Source organism: Neolamprologus multifasciatus, chromosome 14, assembly GCF_963576455.1.
Source record: "Neolamprologus multifasciatus chromosome 14, fNeoMul1.2, whole genome shotgun sequence".
NCBI classification, from domain to species: Eukaryota; Metazoa; Chordata; class Actinopteri; order Cichliformes; family Cichlidae; genus Neolamprologus; species Neolamprologus multifasciatus.
The window spans coordinates 24132245-24152680 of NC_140452.1; the positions used below are offsets into that span (position 1 = coordinate 24132245).

Sequence of the window (20436 nt, forward strand, 5' to 3'; positions counted from 1 at the left end):
CTTCATAGGCTGCAAATACTAAAACTGAGTGCACACTGAATAGTCAAAACAGTTCAGGTACATTTCCATCAGTGTCACTGGCCGATTGAGTGACACCAGAAACACTTCATTGTAAATGAGCTGCAGAAAGATGGCGCTGATGTCCCTGTAATCTTCATCATGGGACTTTTTTTTTTTTTTTTTTAAAGCTGCCTCTAGCAGAATGTTGAACCTTGATGTCAATATATCACATTTTATATGACAGTCTAAATCCAGTAAATGGATTTTTAAAGTGTTTACATGTGCAACTTATGTCTTTTTTTTTGTCTTATAAGAGTTGTCATATTTACTTCTGTAGATGGAAACACCACTGACAGAAAGGGTGCACAAAAATGATTTTAACATAAATATAAAAAATACATTGCATAATCATTGTTAAATTTAGCATTTCAGGTAAAGAGGTTAATTAAAGACTTAAAAAGATGAGAACGTAATGCAAATGTTAATTCTTGCATTTCCATCTTCCTCCAGTGATATCTTGATCCAAAAGACGGTATATTCTATTGACACTACATAAGAAACATTTAGAGTAGTTAGGACTACTCCTTGGTACTCTGTGACTCTATTTTGGTGTTTTCTGAGCTTACTGGATGATCATGCATGAGCATGAGCTACACCTTGGCCCAGTGAGCTGGTATATCACAGCTCCACTCTTCCTGTAGACTCCCTTCCTCTCTTTCTGATTGTAACACTAACACTAAAACTCATCTGCTGTAGCAGATATCTTGGATTTTTTGTTGTTGTCTTTGTTACACATTGCACATTGCGTGCATATACTCATTTGTGCATATACTACTGTACTACTAACGTACTGACAAACATTGCTTATGTTTTTGTGAATGAATTTTATTGTCTAAGTTACCATCTTCTCTTGAGTTAGAGTCTGTGACAAATGCACTGTAGACTAGACGAAGGATGGAATAAGTTAACTTCTCAACTTCTATAACTGCAATGGTTGATCAGTCATTGTAGTTTGCTGATAGTGTGTGTATTTGTGCAGATTTGTTTTGGGATAAGAGCACAATCCAGCTCTTTGGGAGACTGATGAGCAGTAGGCAGGATTTTATAAGCTGAGCCTGACTGATACAATTTCTTTGTGATTTTTAAAAATATCAACCCCGGCCAATAGTTTTTTCCTTCAAACACACAAAATATAGACAGGCTTCCATAATTTTTGTGTGTAGTTATTTATCATCATTAATATGACAGTGCTGTTAAAAATGTATTTGTTTTTACTGCCACAACAAGTCATGGATTACTAGTTTGTGCTCTGCTCAACTCTCCTTGGTTTAGCTGGATGTTGTTGGTGGAGATACAGATACCTGTTGCCCTCTGGTGGACAGACATCAAAACAAAATTAACACTCATGTTTGAAGGATGCCCGTCCAGCTGTTCTTTATAAAATGCTTACAATTTCATTTATCAGCCACTGCAAATGCAGGTACTGATATATTAGCAGATCATCGGTTGGGCTCTAGTTCTGAGGTAACTGAAGCAGCTGTAGTGAAGAACAGAATGTGATTTGTTCTGCTGCATGTTTGCTCAGTAAGCCCTCTTCTGCAGGGAATTTTCCTGGTTTTGAGCTAAGGCTTCTACTTGGTTTGTAGAAAATTGCTGTTAGGTGTGAGAGGGAATTCCCTTTTGACTTCATTGCGAGGTCTTGACAGTGTAATGTTAAAAGTGGTTAGAAGGGTTGCCTTGGAGACACATTCAAGGATACAACAGTTTTTTGCCATTTATATTTGACCAGTTTTGTGGTTTTAAATGCATAAGTACCCAACTTAAGTAGCACCTGAAAACTAAGCGGGAGGTTCAGTTAGATTAGGGTTAGGCAAAGGAACAGGGCTGTGCTGTGGGGAGTTGTTGTTGTATGGGTTATTGAGCTCTGGCTGTTTTGGGCCTGTTTTGTTTTTTTGTCAGTTTGTGCCTTTGGGGTTAATGCTTTTGTTTCCTGGTTATGGCTGCTGTTGTTGCATCTGCATCTAGTGAAATTAGGTTAACAGTAGAATTAGGTTAAAATTGGGTTGAGCGGTAGACGGAACTACTGTTGTTGTGGTTGGAAATAAAACTCAACTTGAGATGAGCACGTTAAGTAAGAGCAACACAGATGCTGATGGTCACGTCTCTGTTTCTCTTGGGCCTTTACTTTCTTCTGATTAAGGAGAAATCTTCGTCCCAGTTTTGTCATCAGAATCCTTATATGTGAAGCATGAAACAAAAATTAAAGATTGGTTCAGGTGGTTGCACCGACTAAAGTGCTGAGGATGTCCCTTGATCAATCATGGCTCTGTAAGAGTTGCAGCTATATTTAGAAGTATTTTTACCTCGCTTAATTTTAGAACCTCTCATATGTGTCAGGTGACTGCAAAACCAAACCGGACCATTAAATCATAAGTTACGGAAAGTGTTGAGACCATTTCACAAACTAAGTTCTGCCGTGTTGGGTTGCAAAAACCTTTTTCACACCAAGGCAGATCTGTGAAACAGAGAGCAAGTGTGATCACCTGTGCGACCTGTGCTGTTGGTACAAACTATGTGAAATTTATCACCTGCTGGTTTTGTGATCTGGCTTTACTTAATAACATTGTGTTGGGTCATGTAAGGACGCTGCCACTGAATATCCATTACCCCCCAACTAAGAAAGTGCTTACGTGCTTCCTGGGTTTGGAAGAGAAATTCTCTCATGGGCTTTGTAAAAATGCTTTGTCTATGGTTTCTCTAACAGAAATAAAGAAGGTGTGGTCAGCTGCCATTCTGTTTTTTCGGCATTCCCCTCTTCTTTTAAGCAGCAGCTAGCTTCATCACGTCAACTGTTTTGCGTTGCTCAGATTGTGATGTGTTGGCTTTTGTTTTTGCCATCAAGTCACGTGGATGATGCTTTGCCAAGACCAACTTGCTCATGAATTCATACGCATGGTTTTCTACAATGCTTTTCTTGCTCTTTTGTTTTTGCTCCTGCTCCTCTTAAAGCATTTTTCTATCTGCCGGCATATGAGTGTGGTACGCAGCTTTAATGCTGCATATGGCTGCAAACTGAAGACTGTATCTGGGAATAATAATTTACATTTGAAATCAAATGCTTTAGGTTACTGTTGTTTTGATTTGGTGCCATAAGAATAAAATTGAATTGAGCTCGTATATTAACCAGGTGTCAACTATATTAATTCGTTTTTCAACTTAGATGAGTTGTGGCTGTAGGTGTTGTTGTTCAGCTGTGTTACGCTGTATATTATAGCTCTGTTACCTATGGAAATAGGAGTGGGATTTATTCAGTACTATTTGACATATGATGTTCTAAAGTGTCTTTGCACTGAGCCTGTAAGTTTAACAGGCTGACATCATGGAAAAATGTGGTCCTGGTGACAAAAACTAGCACAAACCTAGTTTTCAGTTTGTGATTGTAATAGCACTGTAACCACATAAGAGACCTACATCAAACTTCACAAGTGTACTGTTAAAATTGAAACAAAGGGCATGTCCGGTCACTTGGATGAGAGACATAGAGTAGTAGTGTTTCTACTGCTGCGTAATGCTACGTCCTGATGAACAGAATCGTTTTTTGGGAAGATTTAGAGGATCAGGCATTTGGTTGGCACTCAGCAGTAACATTTGTGTGATTGTGTGTGTGTTTGCAAAGAACACTACGATCTGCCACTCTTTTATTTAGTTAGCAATAGTTTTCACAATGATGCAGCAATTCTTGGTGACATAATAAAAAGTTGGGATTCAGATCAATGCAATCTCATTGTTACTATGACAGAAGGTACAAGCGCTGACAGTGAAAGCACCGTAGAACTGCTTTAACATGCAGTGATAAAAGTCAAACCAAATTTAGTACATACAGGTTCTTTTATTAAGTTTAAGTAACACACATCTCTGAATGTGTGTACATTTAGATTGCAAATATATTATATGTGAAAATCCATAAATGATGAAATTTAGTAAAAGAGCATACAAACATCAGCAGTTCAGAAACAAGAACAATACAGGGAGTGAAGTAAGTGCAGTGATACTACAAACAAATACAATAAGACACGAATCACTTCAAAGAAATAAAATAAACAAATCAGTAATCCTCACTGTGGAAGGAGTTTAAATCTCTGTCCTTCATTCTCTACAGCCGGTTGAGCTGGTCTGAGCTCGTGTTGTAAATCGGGTTATTGTATTCACAGTCTAAAAAGGAAGAAACAGCAGTTCAGTGTACAGTATTATTTGATTAGTAACATGCCCACAGATGAAGTCAACACTCACTGTCTTTGTTTTTCTTCCTCTCGCGGCCAACTGGAAAAGAAATGTGAGTTAATAAAGGAATCTGTGTTTTGTGCTTATTGTCAAACATTCTCCTCATTTATCATCAACTCAAACTACCTCTCTTTTGATTCTCCGCCTGCTTTGACGTGGCGTGTTGCTTGCGAAGATCGCGTTGGTTAACTGTGAAATAAAATGGATGAATCAAAATCGGACAGAACTGAACTCATAATAATAAAATAATTTAAATGTAAATATAATTAAAGATTACCGTAATAATGCCGGCTGAGACTTGCTTGCCGTAATCTGCTGAAAAGCTCTAATGGGGTAAGAGAAGACAGTTACTTCACACTGTTATTTAGAAGTCACCAGTAATGCAGTAAGTAAATTGACTTTTTCCAAGCACCTAAATGAAATCTCTGTCTGGTTCTCTGACTTTCCACCCTTTCAAAGTGAAACTGATCCACGTTTGGATAAATCCCACCACTGCTGTGACCGGGCTGTTGAGGCTGAATGCTGTCCAGATACTGCACAGCTCCACGTGAGTCATAGTGATTTCTGGGGGGTTCTGCACTTGCTGGCCGAAGGTTATCATTTTCTGTTGTTCAAAAAAAGATTTGTTTAAAATGTACTCATCATTATTTCTCAGGTGGGAGACAGTTAATTGATTGTATTTTAGCAAGTAAGGAGGGAAGAAAAGATGAGTAAACTCACCGTAGACGAGATTATTACCGTAGGCTCCTGCTGCCTGTTGTACACGCACATGTACACCACCCACTGGTACATTGATTGTTGGCATAGGTGGAGCACTGGCATCTGCAGTGGCACATTTGTCAGAGCAACTTAAGGGTCTATTCAGAGATTTTTGGGAAGACAGCTATTCCATGTCTTGGCAAATTTTTACAAATTTTGTCTGCTAAATATGAAGCCAGCAGGTAGTTACTGCAGGTTAGCATGTTAAACACTGAGCTGCATGTAGGAAACAACAAACCGGCCTGCGTCAGTTACCTTTTTCCAGTGAAACAGCAATGTTATTTTAGTATATATATTATATATACATATCTTTGTAATCCCAATTTAAATTCCCTTTTAGTTTTTTAGTGTTCGTAAAATATGGTAACAAGTGAAAAAAAAAATTACAAACAAAGGATGTAACACAGATATGAATGTATGGCATAGACTCTGTACCTGCAATGGTGGGAATCTCGGCACTGTCCTGTGTTTTGTTTTTACTGCAAACTGAAACAGAAGCAAACAGTGTATTACTAAACCACCCAGTTTCAGCTTTGTGTCTGACATGTCAGGTTCTCACCTATGCATTTCCAGTAGATGTAGAAGCTGACAACAACCATCAGAAGGAGTGCAGCCACACCAATACAGATGTAAATGACTGGCCACATGTCGGCGGTACTTGCACCTGCATGAAAAGTTGTGGTTTTACAAAATATGTGTCACAGGAAACAGTCGCTTAATCATTTGTCCCTTCTCGTGTAATCGGTCTTGAGGTTTGTGACCCTGGAAAGGAAGAAACTCTACAGGCTGCTGTTTAGTATTGAATATTTAACATAGCTTAAAATAAATCTCCACTTACGACTTTCCATGACTTGAACACACTGCCATCCACAGCGGTAACACCCAAGGTCAGATTTTTCAAGCTCATCAATTCTAATAGAGTAGTTCCCGTCGATTTGCTCGTTTGAAAAGACTTTGACTCGGCCATTTCTGGGGTCCAGGAACTTAACATGCCCTTGAGATGAAAGCTGGACCATCTCTGCCTGCATTGTGGCAGCGTGGCTCCATGTCACCCAATTGGAGCTGTTTGGTCGAAGGTTACATGGTAGGAGCACAGACGAGCCAAGTGAAACGGTCTTACTGATCTTCTCACAGAAGTTAACTGAATCCTCACAAGATTTTTCATCTTCAAGGAAAAAATGAAATATAATCAAGTTTAGTTAGTTCATATTCAAATGACCAAAAAGTCATCACAATAAATACAACTATATTATACAACCCTTACACATTGATTCAAACTGGCCTGTGGTACTACGTTAGTGTAAAAATTTATGATCTTTAGTAAAAATGTTAAAATGATTTAAGCAATTTTAAATGTTTCAACAGAGTAACCATATCTTATGCCAATGTACAGTTACACCAAAAGTAGTTAAAAACTGAAGCGGCAAAGGATCTGTTGATACAAAAACCACAAAGCCTGAAACAAAGTAATATCAAATCAATTATCATCATAATTTTGTGTGCTTGCTGTCTTCTCTGAAAGACCGATATTTGAAAAAAGCTTATATAGGGAATGAGAACAGACATTTTTTTAATAGGTCTTACCACAGCAAAATAAAAATTTCAGTTAAAAGCGAACAATGTTTACGATGACGATAAGATTAGCTGAAGAGAGCTGACGACAAAAAAAAAATCTAAAAGCTTATAAATATTAAAGAAGATAATATAATATTATAGAATATTATAGAATATTATAGAAGATATGTTATACTTGAACAACAATAAACAAACACATAAAAACAATATAGTGCATGAAGGGAAAGTTTTTTCTTATCTGATGGGTCATATGTTATATATTGGATAAAGATACTAGAAATGAAAAAAAAAAACCCCAACTCATTTAGTTTCTGCATACACACAAAAATTTAGGCTGACCACAAATAGTTGCACAAAACAATATTGATAAGGAAACGTGCCCACACTGACCAGTACGTTAGGTAAAATTCAGCCTTTCATTAATGCAAATATCACCCAGTGACATAACAGCAACTTCATGCATTTAGGCAAGCGGACATGATCAAAACAACCTCTCGATTTTCAAACCGAGTATCAAAATAGGGTAGAAAGGCAATGTAAGTGACTTTGAATGTGACATTGTTGTTGGTGTCAGAGGAGCTGTTCTGAGTATTTCAGAACAAAATGCTGATATATTGTGATTTTTCCACACAACCATTTCCTGTGGGCCATTTTGTCAGCTAAGAATGGGAAACTGAGGCCAAAAGTCACGCAGGGTCACCAAAATTGGACGAAAGCAGTTTGAAAAAACGTTTCATAAATCTTGATATCAGCCACAACATTTGAGTGCTAGGGTCAGAATATGGCATAAATGCCTACCTGAGTATTGTTGCTGACCATGTCCACAGTGTGCCTTTATGACCACTATGTACCATCATTTGATGGCTACTTCCAACAGAATCACTGTAGTCAAGTAGTCACCAGATCTTATTCTAGAGTATTTTTGGGATATGGTCGAACAGGAGATTCACATCATGGATGTGATGAATCTGCAGCAACTGTGTGATGCTATCATATCAATACGGACAGAAATATCTGGGATACTCTTACAGCAACGAGTTGAATCTGTGACACAAATCATTACAGTGGCTCTGAAGGCAAATCCCGGATTCAACGCAATATAAAAATAATATATCTAAAGAGGTGACCAATGAGTGAAAATGCATTTCTCTGTATTAGACAACAAAATGTCAAAGTATATTTGACATTTTGACACAGTCAAAGTATATTTGACTGTCAAAGTATATTTGACAAATCAATACATTATTGATTTGAAAAGTGAGACATTAGGTGAGAAAATATTCTATCAAAAGGTAGCTATCACGCCATGGATCATGATCCTGCTGAGAGAATAATTATTCTGTCTTTTAAGTTTGTCAGTCTTTTTATTTATCTGGTTATTTTTCAAATTCCCTCTGCCTACTTCAGAGCTCACACTTCCATCAATTAGTACAGATTCATTTAGATCACTGTCACCAAAAACGAGGCATAGATGGTTCCCCTCTGTGCTCTTTTGTGCAGTCTGGCTGGAGTTCATCATACAAACATTTTAATCACTACATGCCTGTAGGCTGAATTCACACCTTCACTCTTCCTAAATAAAGCGCATATAACACGCTTTGAGTGCTCCAGGAGAGTAGCAAAGCGCTACATAAGAATGAGTCCATTTACCATTTAAATCACTTGATTATTATATTTAATTAGAAACATCTTATTCTTACTTACTCTTGTTGTGTACATTCATGTCACACAAGTTTAGACATTTTTGAAAGTATACTGACTGTGAAGACCAGATTAAGATGAAGATAAAAACCAAATGAAGACCACAAAAAAGTGCATGAAGACTGACAGTGCTTCACTTTTTCACTGAACTTGTGTGATCTGTATATGGCATTCAACTAACCTTTCTCGCATCATTTACAGTTTATGTTTCCTTAATATTGACAAAATTATTTTATTAGAAAATATATTCAGTGATATGCCTTTTTCTATCAATATGAGTAAAATCGGAATGTTACAAAATCACTGTCTAAATACATTAAATGTTTCATTAACTTTTCATTAGCCGACTTCTGTCTATCTATCTATAGATTTTTTTTTTAAAAACTTACCATTTGAAGACACACACGTGAGGCACAGGGTAAAAAGGAGCGGCCACCTGGCAGCATGCATCTTCCTCAGCATCTCGTACAATGTGAGCAGCACGATGCTATATTAATCTATTCATCATCACAGAAAGAAACCACAAGACCACGAGTTTCAGTTGTTTAAAACAATGGTTTGCCATATTTACCTTTATATGGGAGTTATATGTTTAGCACAAAAATCAGCGATCTTAACTGAATGCTAGTAATGCTACATTTTTAACTGACATGTGTAAATAATTACATTTCAAAGATTGATATTGTATTTCTAACTGAAAGCAGAAAGCACCTGCTGCGACATTCTGTTTTAGACCACTTCCTGTGGAAGCTTTCTGATATTTCCTGGGCAAGAGGCCCCCTTATGAAAGCCACGCATGAATACATAAAGTGATCATTAGCTACTATAATCAAAAGACAAGTAGTACATTTTACCCACATCAGTCACAATGGCTGTGTTGCTAGGCAAACTGCTGAAGTTTATTGTGGGTGTTGTAGCAAGTTGTTTAATAAAAATATCTCAACAACAAACTCCGCTAAAAATCAGAAGGCTTCAATACTTCAATACTATTCAGATTTCACCCATTTATTGAGACTAAATGTTAGTTTTTATCAAAAAAATATATTTCAAGAGTAAACTGAGCATCAAACTGTAAGTCTTAATGTGACAGTGTAATAACGTGACAGAATAATAGTTTGTTTGTTTACACTGTATCAAATGTGGTAATACTTTGTGTGGTTTTGTTACCTTGCAACTTGCGAATATATTAAAGGTCACATACTTCCACCACTCAAAACCATACCTCTGCAGTACTCAGTGATAGCGCATGGTTACTGTTGGGAAATTCTTTATACGAGTCAAGGTGTCACATCCTTTATTTAAGTTGAGTGTACAAGTACCCCATAAAAATCTCTACAATGCATGCTTGTAGGAAATGTTTACTGCTGTTTTTAAGACTCCGTGTTTCAGTTAATTTTGAGTATGTTCTATTTTTCTGTCAGCATGTGGTATCAACGATCAATCTCAGTGTTTACTTTGATTATATCACTGTTCTTTGCATTTTTTGCTGTTCCTGGCAGCTGTGTTATTATGTTTGCACTGAAATAAATAGTCGATGTGCAAAAGAGCAAAGCTTATGGTTATGGTAGTATGAAAAGTATCTTCCTTGGAAAGTTGGCTTACTGTCACGTTTAGAGTCTTTGATACCTCAGTGGTCCATGTGATTGACATGATATTACACCTTGGATGGTTCTGTGGAGTATTGTCCTGCCTTCTATTTCTCTGGTATACTTCTTCAATCTGGCCAAAGCTGTGAGTCTTTGCTTGGCAGTTTCCAAAGCTTCAGGTATGGACAGCTCGCCATACTTCTTAGGCACCTTCTTCATTACACCTTTCTGTAACTCCATTAGTTGGCTAACTTCCTCTAGTCTCCTTCTCCATGGAGGGTACTGCTCTTTGTGGCTTCTCTTTTTGTAGCCAAGCATCTCATATGTTGAGACCTGTGTGATTGCAAGGTCTTTACCATATGTCATATAACGTTCCTTGAGGCGACTGTTACTTAAAAACTATTACAATTAAAAAGGGAATTATGAAAACAACCAAAAAGTCAATGTGTCCTTTGTATGAAAAACACATGAGTGACAAAATCCATCAGTTTAAAAACAGAAATGAGTAATGTAAAAATATTAAAACAAGCAAAGATTTTAATGAGACATCTGATTAAAGCTTCTTTCCTGATTGTGCTTCCTTGCTGCTTCATCTTAAGTTTTGTGTTTGGTTAGTCTTTTATCTTTTATCTGAGACAGTGCTGAGCAGCATCTCAGAGATACAGTTCAATTAAATTCAAATAAATTTTATTTATATAGCGCAAAATCACAACAACAGTCGCCTCAAGGTGCTTTATATTGTAAAGTGGACCGTACAATAATAGTAATCTATAATATAATATAGTGTGCAGTGTGGTGTGGTTTTGCCTCCTGCTGGCTGTTTACTGTAAAAGCTCAAATTCAAGCTTTTCATAAACAAGGTTCCTCTATGAATGCTGACATCTCGAAGGGCTGCATGATGGAGAGCTCATTATGACTACAAAATGGAAAAATGGCAAAAATACAGTGGACATACAAACAATCTGCAAATGAGTAGCAGTAATTAAAAAACATATGATATGTCAATTAAACAGGTGATGTGTAGGATAACCATGTTAAACTGTGCTATAGACTCTAACAGCTGCAATGACCTGTGGTAGCGCTCTTTCCTACACTGTGGGTGTAAAAGTCTCCTGCTGAACGAGCTGCTCAGTGCTTGTGCAGTCTTATAGAAGGGGTGGGAGGTGTTGTGCATGATGGATGTTAGCATAGACAACATCCTGTCCTCCCAAACCTGTTCGATGTCTTGACCTGTTGCCCGTCTTGACCAGTTTTTTAAGTTTCCCCCTGTCCCTCTCCGCCATTCCACCACTCTAGCAGATTACAGCATTAGAGATAGCAGATGCCACCACAGTGTCGTAGAACATCCTTAAGATGTAGTGATAGTGATATTTCTGTTAGTATTCCTTTGGTGTTCTCTATTACAAAATGTAGAGATGTTACACAGGTTCTGTCATAGTCGTGGGGAAGGCGCTACTGACTATCTAGGAGCTCGGTGACAGGGGGGACCCTTATATTAGTGGGGTTTTTTTGGTTTGTTTTCTCCCAGAGCAGTTGAGGTCTGTATGGCTTGAAATAATTGGGCTGAGTGACTAAACTTTGATTCTGAAAAAAATGAAAAAGTGGAGATTCTCTGATTCCACTTTCAACTCTTACAAATTATAATAAAGTGTTTAGTTCAACCCACCTCAGACTCACCTTTACACCACAACTAATTTATTAGGGGACTGCTAATGTACACTGAGTCCAATCTTTCCCCAGGAAAGTAAAATTGGGGTATCAAATAGAAAAGAAAGAGAAAGCAAACTGGAGGATGTTGACCGTTAGCAGATGACTTCCTTTAGTTTGCTTTCTCTTCCTCTCTTTTAAGTTTTTTCAAAAATAAAATTGTTATTGTACGTTGGACCAGTGTTACTCAACTCATGTCTTTTGAGTCCCAGAAGGCAATCTGTGGAAGTCAGTGCATTTCAGGCTGATGAAATGGCTTTCAAAAAAACTAAACAACAACAACAAAAAAGCAACAACAATTAAGGTCTGCGAATGCCATAAGCAGAAGCAACTAGCATTTCTGCCCCAGTGGGTGGAATATAACTAGGTTAGATTTGATGATTTGAGGAGAGAAGTAACAAGTTTGGCCATTTTCAACACTTCCTCTGCTTCCTTTAACCTTCCTGTTGTGCATGACAACTGCTGTCAGGGTGCTTAATTAAGGCCTTTAGTGCCTCTACCTGCATTTGTTGAGCTTCTCTCTCTTAGGTTTGAATTTGCTGATAATCCTCATCCGCCGGCATCCGCCTACTGCAAATCAGTAGCATTTGTTAGTAAGCACTCTTGATTCTCCCAGAAACATGGATGTGTAGTTTACATATTACTCATTAAACAATGACAACAAAAATGCAAATAGAACTGGTAAATGTTAACAATTAATAACACATTTAGACAGGCTCATCTGGTGACACACGAACATTTAAATAGATTGCCTAGACTAGCATATGGATGATACCTACCACATGGAATGCAAAGATACAGTTAGCTTCCACAGTAACTCCCCTCGATACAAATTACAGGTCTTGCAGTCAACTAATAACCACAAAAGCCCTGGCCGGTAATAATCTTTTTATTATTCACAATTGCTTCATAAACGCACAGAAGGAAATGTCCAGCGCATTTAAGGCTTGGAATCACAAATTGTCTCCTGTGCACCTCCAGACTCACAGATTCTTCTCCTGGGCCATTCACACTGTTAATAAAAACTTGATTAAGGCAGCAGCACCCAGGACAGAGGAGGTGAAGCCTAGACAAAACACAAGGCATTATTTCACAAAGAAAAAAACTAATATCCTCGTTAGGGGTGGAGCAGGTATTAACAAGGTTTAACTAATTAAGTGGTTGATTAATGTAAAAGAAAGTAGACGATTTACAATGCAGCTCTCTTTATCTCTCTTAAAGAAGAGATAAGATATATTCACATGAAATCACATTCAAACACATGTTTATTGTATTTCTACTCACATCCATAAGCTAGAAAGTTTAGCATTGTCCCCACAGTCATCAATATTGGTTCTGGGATGGCTTTGATTGGAGCTGTAAGTGTCATTAATAAGTATAAATGTTCTTAAAAGATTGGAAAAAGATTGTTGTCACAGCACTGAATTAAATTCTGTTTACAGGAAACCTTCTTCTGTGACATTATCCTTTTCCATTTTACAAAGAAAAAGAAATCTTACAGACAATAGAAGCACAAAAAATCTCAAAATTTGAGAAGCAACACACAAGTACATATACAGAGATATGTCTTTTTTGTTATATGAAAAAACACCATGGTGCTTAACTACACTATTTATGTAGAGAGAGAAGAATGTGCAAGTATCATGCTTGTTGACATGAAGTGGAAGGGGTTACATGAATAGGATGTGGGACCTATGGAATCTGATGGGAAAACAACTAGTAGAAGGACCTGCTCTCACAGTTAGAGATTGATGAGGTACAACACGTATACTACAGCAAGAGGGAGCCAGGAAAAGGTCGGGGGAGATATCATCATTACCCCAACCCAAGATTGGGCACCAAGCCCCAAATACAATAGTAGAAGGGGTGTTAGGTGTGAGAGGAACTAACCTGAAAGATAGGATCATGGCGACGCTTGAAACCTGGACCCTCCGTAGCTGGTTAACAAGTTGGCATGAAGTGCCCTCTAAAGGTCTATTTAATGATGTGAATACAACACTGAACAATTCCTACTGCTGTAGATGGAGCAGTACTGGAAGAGCATATGGGAGAAGGACGCAACCCACAACCACAATGCTCAGTGGCTAGTGGCTCTAAGAGTAGACCATAGCAACTTCCCAGAACAGGGTCCAGTAACCATCACGGTGGCAGACATCCAAGAAAGGGTTTCCAGTAAGAAGAGCACCAGGCCCTGACATGATCCACGCCTGACATGATTCTGACTGCACTCAATGAGTGTTTGGCAGCACAAATGAACCAGCCATTGAGACACACCCAGAATGGCTAACTGAAGGCAGGACAGGCCCGAGCTCAAAGGGCACCCAGAAGGGACCCGTTCCATCCAACTACTGGCCAAAAACCTGCCTAAGTACCACATGGAAGCTCCTTCATAGCGGTGAAGATGACCAGGCACATGACTCAATAAATTAGCGGGGCACAGAAAGGAATACCAGAGAAGTGAAAGACCAGCTACTGGTAGACAGAGCAGTTGCCCGTGACTGCAGGAGTAGACTGACCAACCTGTGCACAGCCTGGATTGATTACAAGAAAGCCTATGGCTCGATGTCCTACATGTGGATCCTGGAATGCCTAGAACTATAAAAGATCAACAGACTCTTAAAGCCCTCATTGGGAAATTAATGGTGATGTGGCGGACAACACTGGAGCCCAACTTCAAGCCTATAGCACAGGTTACCATCAAGTGTGGGATCTAACAAGAACATGCCCTGTCCCTACTGCTGTTCTGCTGTCAAGGCAATCATGCAACACAGAGACAGAAACCAGAAGACTAAGAACTCTAACAATGAACCAAGAAGACTAGAAATTATAAATAATGACAAAATCAAAGTCCAGTAATAATGTAAAACTCAAAACACTGGGTCACTGACCCAGGACGGCAACAACTGCATAGGCCAGAATTCCCTAAGTGACATCATTGACAGGACTGGCTACGGATACTGCCTATGCAATGGAGCAGTTGTCAGCCATCTCCTATACATGGATGACATCAAGCTGTATGTCAAGAGGGAACAAGACATCTATTCACCGATCCACACCACCAGGATATACAGCAAGGACATCGGAATGTCATTCAGACTGGATAAGTGTAGTTGGATGATAAAGAAGAGAGGGAAGCTGTTCAGAACTGAGGTGATCGAACTACCAGAAGGCAACATTGCAGACATAGAGGATAGATTCAAGTACCTGGGGATCCCACAGCCAAATGGGAACCATGAAGAGGGCACTAGGAAAGCTGCAACCACCACGACCTGCAGAGGGTCAGTCAAATCCTGAGGAGTCAGATGAACGGTAAGAACAAAATCTGGGCTATCAACACCTACGCCCTGCCCGTGATCAGGTACCCTGTTGGCATAATAAGTTGGCCAAAGGAGGAGATAGAAGCCACTGACATCAAGAACAGGAAACTCCTGATCATGAATGGAGGGTTTCACCCCAAATCCAGCACCCTGAGGCTGTACGCTAAGCTGAAGGAAGGAGGCCGGGGACTGGTGAGTGTCAGCACCACAGTCCAGGATGAGACAGCAAACAACCACGAATATATCAGGAAGATGGCCCCAACCGACTGTGTGTTCAGTGAATACCTCAGGCAGCAAAAACTCAAGAAAGACTAAGAAAAGGAGGCACCATCATGGAAGGTCAAGGCCCTGCATGGTATGTACCACCGGCAGATAGAGGAGGTGGCTGATATGCAGAAATCCTGCCAGTGGCTGGACAAAGCTGGACTGAAAGACAGCACAGAGGCACTAATCATGGCAGCACAGGAACAAGCTCTGATGGTGGGGTCTATCACACCAGGCAAGACCCCAGGTGCAGGCTGTGTAAAGATGCCCTTGAGACAATCCAGCACATAACAGAGGGGTGCAAGACAGGGCATACATGGAACGCCATAACCAAGTGGTTGGCATAGTATACAGAAACATCTGTGCCGAGTATGGCCTGGAAGTCCCGAGGTCAAAATGGGAGACGCCCCCAAAGGAGGTGGTGAATGACCGAGCTAAGATCCTGTGGGATTTCCAGATAGAGAGAGACAAAATGGTGGTGGCTAACCAACCGGACATAGTGGTGGTAGACAAACAGAAGAAGATGGCCGTAGTGATCGATGTAGCAGTTCAGAATGATGGCAACATCAGGAAGAAGGAACACGAGTAAATTGAGAAATACCAAGGGCTGAGAGAGAACAGTGGTCCCAGTGGTAATCGGAGCACTAGGTGCAGTGACTCCCAAGCTAGGCGAGTTGCTCCAGCAGATCCCAGGAACAACATCAAAGATCTCTGTCCAGAAGAGCGCCAAGTGTGACATTATATCATAAAAGCGACTCTAACATCAGTGTTAAAGTTCCATAAAAACAAACATGTTTGGACATTTAATTAATTTTTCACAGTTATGCTGAAAATTGCACTATTTACAATCATTATAGTACGTCTTGATGATCTGTTTTCATTTCTGATGTGCCTTAGCTTCTTGATTGTGTCTCTATACTCCACTGAAGTCTTACACTGAGACGTTCAACTGCATGACCCAGTCTTTTAGCATTGAATCAGCTCATATTAAAGTGCACTGGATCATAGATGGGTTCATTTCCCACTCAGCAATTCAATCACAATCCCTCTATATCTGCTACGGAAAAGTTTGATTTCTTGATTTGTTTTAATCATTTCTTATACATTCATTCTCAAGAAAGTATATTTACTTTTTGTTTGGACAGAATGTTAATGCTCAATAATGCTAAAAGCTACACCATCTACATCAAGAATTGTATCTAAAATTCCTAAATTCTGTCTGCAGGAAGGTTAATCAGGAGGGAAGAGACATTGGCCCAACCTATGACAACAAGGACAGATATAAGGACAAATAGAGTAGCTATAATAGAGTAGGGGGTTGATAAATTATATTAAACATTTGTCTTTAAAAAAAGAAACAAGGAATGACTGTTTTGGGTTTTTTTTGGTTTACAAATCTGATTGAGGGAAATAACTGTTAGTAACATGGTTTTTAAATGTAAGGCCAGTAGTTTAGACAAGTGTTTAAAATCCACATTTGCTAAGCTAATTGGATGATAAGAACAACAACTCCTTGTGGAGGATCCTTGTTCTTCTTCATCATTAAAGAAATGAACACTTAGTACAGTGTTGGAGGCAGTTGGAGAGACTGAGATGCAAAATCAAAACCAAGACAGATGTGAAGAGGTTATAAGGAATAACAGACTCTGAAAAAACATACACAAAGTAATCCATGTGAACACACAGAATGGTCACTTTACTTTTAGGAGAAAGCGATGCTCATGTTCCCTGGCAATTTCTCAAAAAACATTTGTGGTGAACCTAAAAAATGCCCATGTTGCACTTAAAAGTTGTGCACAGACAATCATGTTGGGTGCATTATCAGTGATTAAACATGTGATCTTGTTCTGTATCCTCCATGAATGCAGAAGGACTCTCTTGATCTACTTCAGGTGCTAAGCTGTGTGGGTCACAGGTAATTTAGAGACGCCCCTGCTAATAACGAAGGATGCACCCAAACTGAATACTGAGGTGTGTTTTATCAAGTAAGACATCAAGTAAGGCTGATACCAGAAAACAAGCCACTACTCTGGTTTTGTGGTGTGAGATGCAGGGCAAAGAGACTCCAGCTGTTTATGAATGGCAAGGTTTTGGGTGGTTATAGACCACCAGCTGCTGATTTAGCTGTGGCCAAACCAAAGAAGAACAGAGCCCAGAGAGGGTGCACTAGAACTGTGTTTCTGTCACCTTGGGCGATATACAGACCCTACCAAACCATAACAACTAGAAATATGTCTGTGAAGGTTCTCAGTCATCCAGGTCATCGTGTTCATCTTTGCAAGCTCCTTTGACAACAACTAGAAATGTGAACAAAGTTTTGGCATCTTAATATTAACCACTAGGTTACATTATGCCATTCACCATGAGAGCTACAATCCTTGCTCCAGCAGGTTTGGGCTAACAATAAGGATTGAGATCTGCAAAGGTGGGCTTACTGTGGGAGTTTGGGCTGGGTGGGCTGCGAAGGTACTGCAGGTGGCCTTTTTTATGGAAATGCATTGTAAAAAACAGGACCTCTTCTGACCACGGGGAAGGTCTTTATTTGTAGCCAAAGCTCTAAAACTTAGGAAAATGTAGTAAATAGTCCAACATTTATCCTCTCCTTCATATTTTTCAAAACTATCCGGTGGGCCAGATTGGAGTCTGGGGATTCTGGTCTTGATGCTTGACACCCCTGATCTCGATGATTGAATCCCAAAGTGTGGTCGGAGCCTTTTGCTAATGCTTTCCAGGTGGGCAGCAGTAATAACCAACCCCTAATCAAGGCTAAATGTGTAATAAGGATGTTGGTCATCTCCATTTGAGGACAGGCATGCAGAAGTTGCAGTGTGTTGCAGCACACTGGAGTGACAGTAGAGGGAGATATTTTATTTCAAGCCAACATGAAAATAATCAAAGCATTTAAACATACATTATTAACACATTCAAATGTAAATACATATCAGCCGCCTAGCTTAATAGTTGTGATTCCTCTCCTTGATATGTGTTGAAGCTTTGTCCTCCTTGGTGCCTATGTACACAGTGTGCTGCTCCCTCCGCACGTTTCCACATTTGACCTAGAAACAAAAGATGCCACACTGAGTACAGTCCTATCTACAGCCAACAAAAACACTTAAACCATTCCACAAGAGATAACAGAAATCACAATCATATGAGCTTGACAACTAACTGTGTTCCTAGTGTAACTATCCCACACCAACTGCCGCTCCACTGCTCTCTTAAGTAGGGCTCCTTGATAGGCAGATCGGCAACAGGTGAGGGATTAATCCCAGGTGTGGCTGGCTCAAAGGCAGGAGGCTCTCCAGGCACACACACAAACACACAGGCTGTATCCCAATTCAGGGTCTGCAGCCTTAAAGACTGCATTTTAAGGCCAAATACGTCACACCGACGCGACGAAGGCTGTCCCAATTCAAAGGCTGCTCGAAATGCGGCCCTCAAATGCGTCCTTCGTTTCACTGAATTTTAAGGATGTGGCAGTGTAGCCTTCGTGGCCCAACATATCCCAGAATGCATAGCGCGGCGGTGGGTGTGGATCATTTTGCCGGGAAAAAAACGGCGGAAAAGGGGCGCCCGAAGAGTAAACTATTAAAAGTAAGTACTGAATATTATGTTACTTATTTATGTGCGAATGTTTAATAACGAAGAACATTAAAACATTACTGTTGGCCACATGTCGGCAAGGTTATGTGACAGTAGCGATGTTTGTAGTAACTTGGTTTTAAAGCCTTTACTTTAAAATATACGCCGTTCAATAGTTGACGTTAATCTTACAGAGAATGTGATGATTTTATGGATATTTAAAGTAAGCACTGAGACAAATTTAGTAATGCCAATATATTAAAAGAACAATATTTGTATCCCATATATATAACACAGTTATATATACAGTGTCAAAGAAACCTGTCTTTGAGTGAAGATTTAAGGTGACAGGAAATATAAATAATATAAATAAATGCAGCTTGAATCTTTACTGAAGCTCAGTATTTGAAACAGAGTTCATTCACTGCTGTAATAACTAATAATGATTGAAATTATAACTTTAATATTGGCCATATTATATTTACATTACCAAAGTGAAATGACTTTAGTCTTATGAACAACATTAGCTAATTGTTATTTACTAGCTAATCTTAAATGACTGTTCAGTACAGAAATGAAGCCTAATAAGCATGATTTCACAGTCCCGTGGTCTCAGCCTCAGATACTTATCAAATCAAAGCTCATGTAGAAACAAACAAACAAATGAACAAAAGATTTTGTTCTTCATTTCTGTCAAACAAAGCTGTATGAAACGTTTCCAGCTGTTAGTGTCATGGTTGCTAGGCAACCTGGGCAGCGCGACGGAGGCTACACCATCCCATTTCACAAGCCTCTCACTTCCAGCCTTAGCGGTCTTTGAGTACGCGGCCCTTGTGGACCGTTAAGGCTGCGTACTTTAAGGCTTCAGACACTGAATTGGGATACAGCCACAAACTCACTCCAACTCGTGCACAGGGAAGCAAGGGACCAGGAGCAGATCACACCAACAAACAACCATAAGCATTCGCGAAGACAAATGAAAGTAATAAATATTCATCAAACCCAAAAATAACGCATGATCCCTGGGTCACAGTCCCAGCCCCATGTGGGTGCAACAATATTATTTCATGAATGACTTTTTCACAGTAGGCCTACTATTCATCCATACATACAGTGATATGATTTGATTTGATTTTTTTTTTTTTTTTTTGGAAAATGTGTTTCTTTTCTCATTTTATTGATTATTATTAAGACAGAGATTTGTTAAAATAGATCTGAACAGTATTGCAGAGGCAGATTTGTCATGATGAAAACAAATCACAGGTTTTGTTAAATGCAATTTAAATTTTTTAACTTTACCTGTGAGTAATTTCCAACCAAATATCTGTAGTTACAATCTAGTATCACGGCAAATCAACTGTTTACAATCCAAAGCATTTCAATTTTATATTTTAATGGGCAATTGAGGCGGGATTATAAGTGATTACATTACAAATTAAATAAACAGAAAAGCAGTTGGGGGGCGGGGGGGGGCTTAAAAAACAACACAACGTCAGTGCCTATATGATATTAAAATAAATAAGTAAATAAAAAAACAAATCTATTTTCCATGCAGTTTCAAAACAAGTAATTGGATTAACAAACGTAACAATGAATACAGATTTTAATCAGGCATTTTATAGGAAACCCTTTCCTGTTTTTCCTTGCTTAATCTGCTTTTACAG

At 39.1% G+C, this 20436-nt stretch overlaps 1 protein-coding gene across 2 annotated transcripts in view; it reads right to left on the bottom strand.

Moving 5' to 3' along the window:
- LOC146504112 (uncharacterized) overlaps window positions 1-9018 on the bottom strand; it is a 31863-nt gene extending 22845 nt beyond the window's left edge. Inside the window, exons 1-10 of one of the 2 annotated variants that reach the window (XM_085130502.1) lie at window positions 8706-9017; window positions 5879-6205; window positions 5600-5704; window positions 5476-5526; window positions 5002-5103; window positions 4694-4885; window positions 4559-4606; window positions 4408-4470; window positions 4291-4320; window positions 4158-4212 (exon numbers count right to left, since the gene is read on the bottom strand). In XM_085130502.1, the coding sequence (XP_084986628.1) occupies window positions 4158-4212; window positions 4291-4320; window positions 4408-4470; window positions 4559-4606; window positions 4694-4885; window positions 5002-5103; window positions 5476-5526; window positions 5600-5704; window positions 5879-6205; window positions 8706-8778 (1046 nt within the window). In that variant the 5' untranslated portion in view covers window positions 8779-9017. Of the gene's footprint in view, window positions 1-308; window positions 4213-4290; window positions 4321-4407; window positions 4471-4558; window positions 4607-4693; window positions 4886-5001; window positions 5104-5475; window positions 5527-5599; window positions 5705-5878; window positions 6206-8705 lie in introns of those variants that run through there. The other variant, XM_085130503.1, reaches the window with a different exon arrangement.
- Between the last annotated feature and the right edge of the window lie 11418 nt (window positions 9019-20436).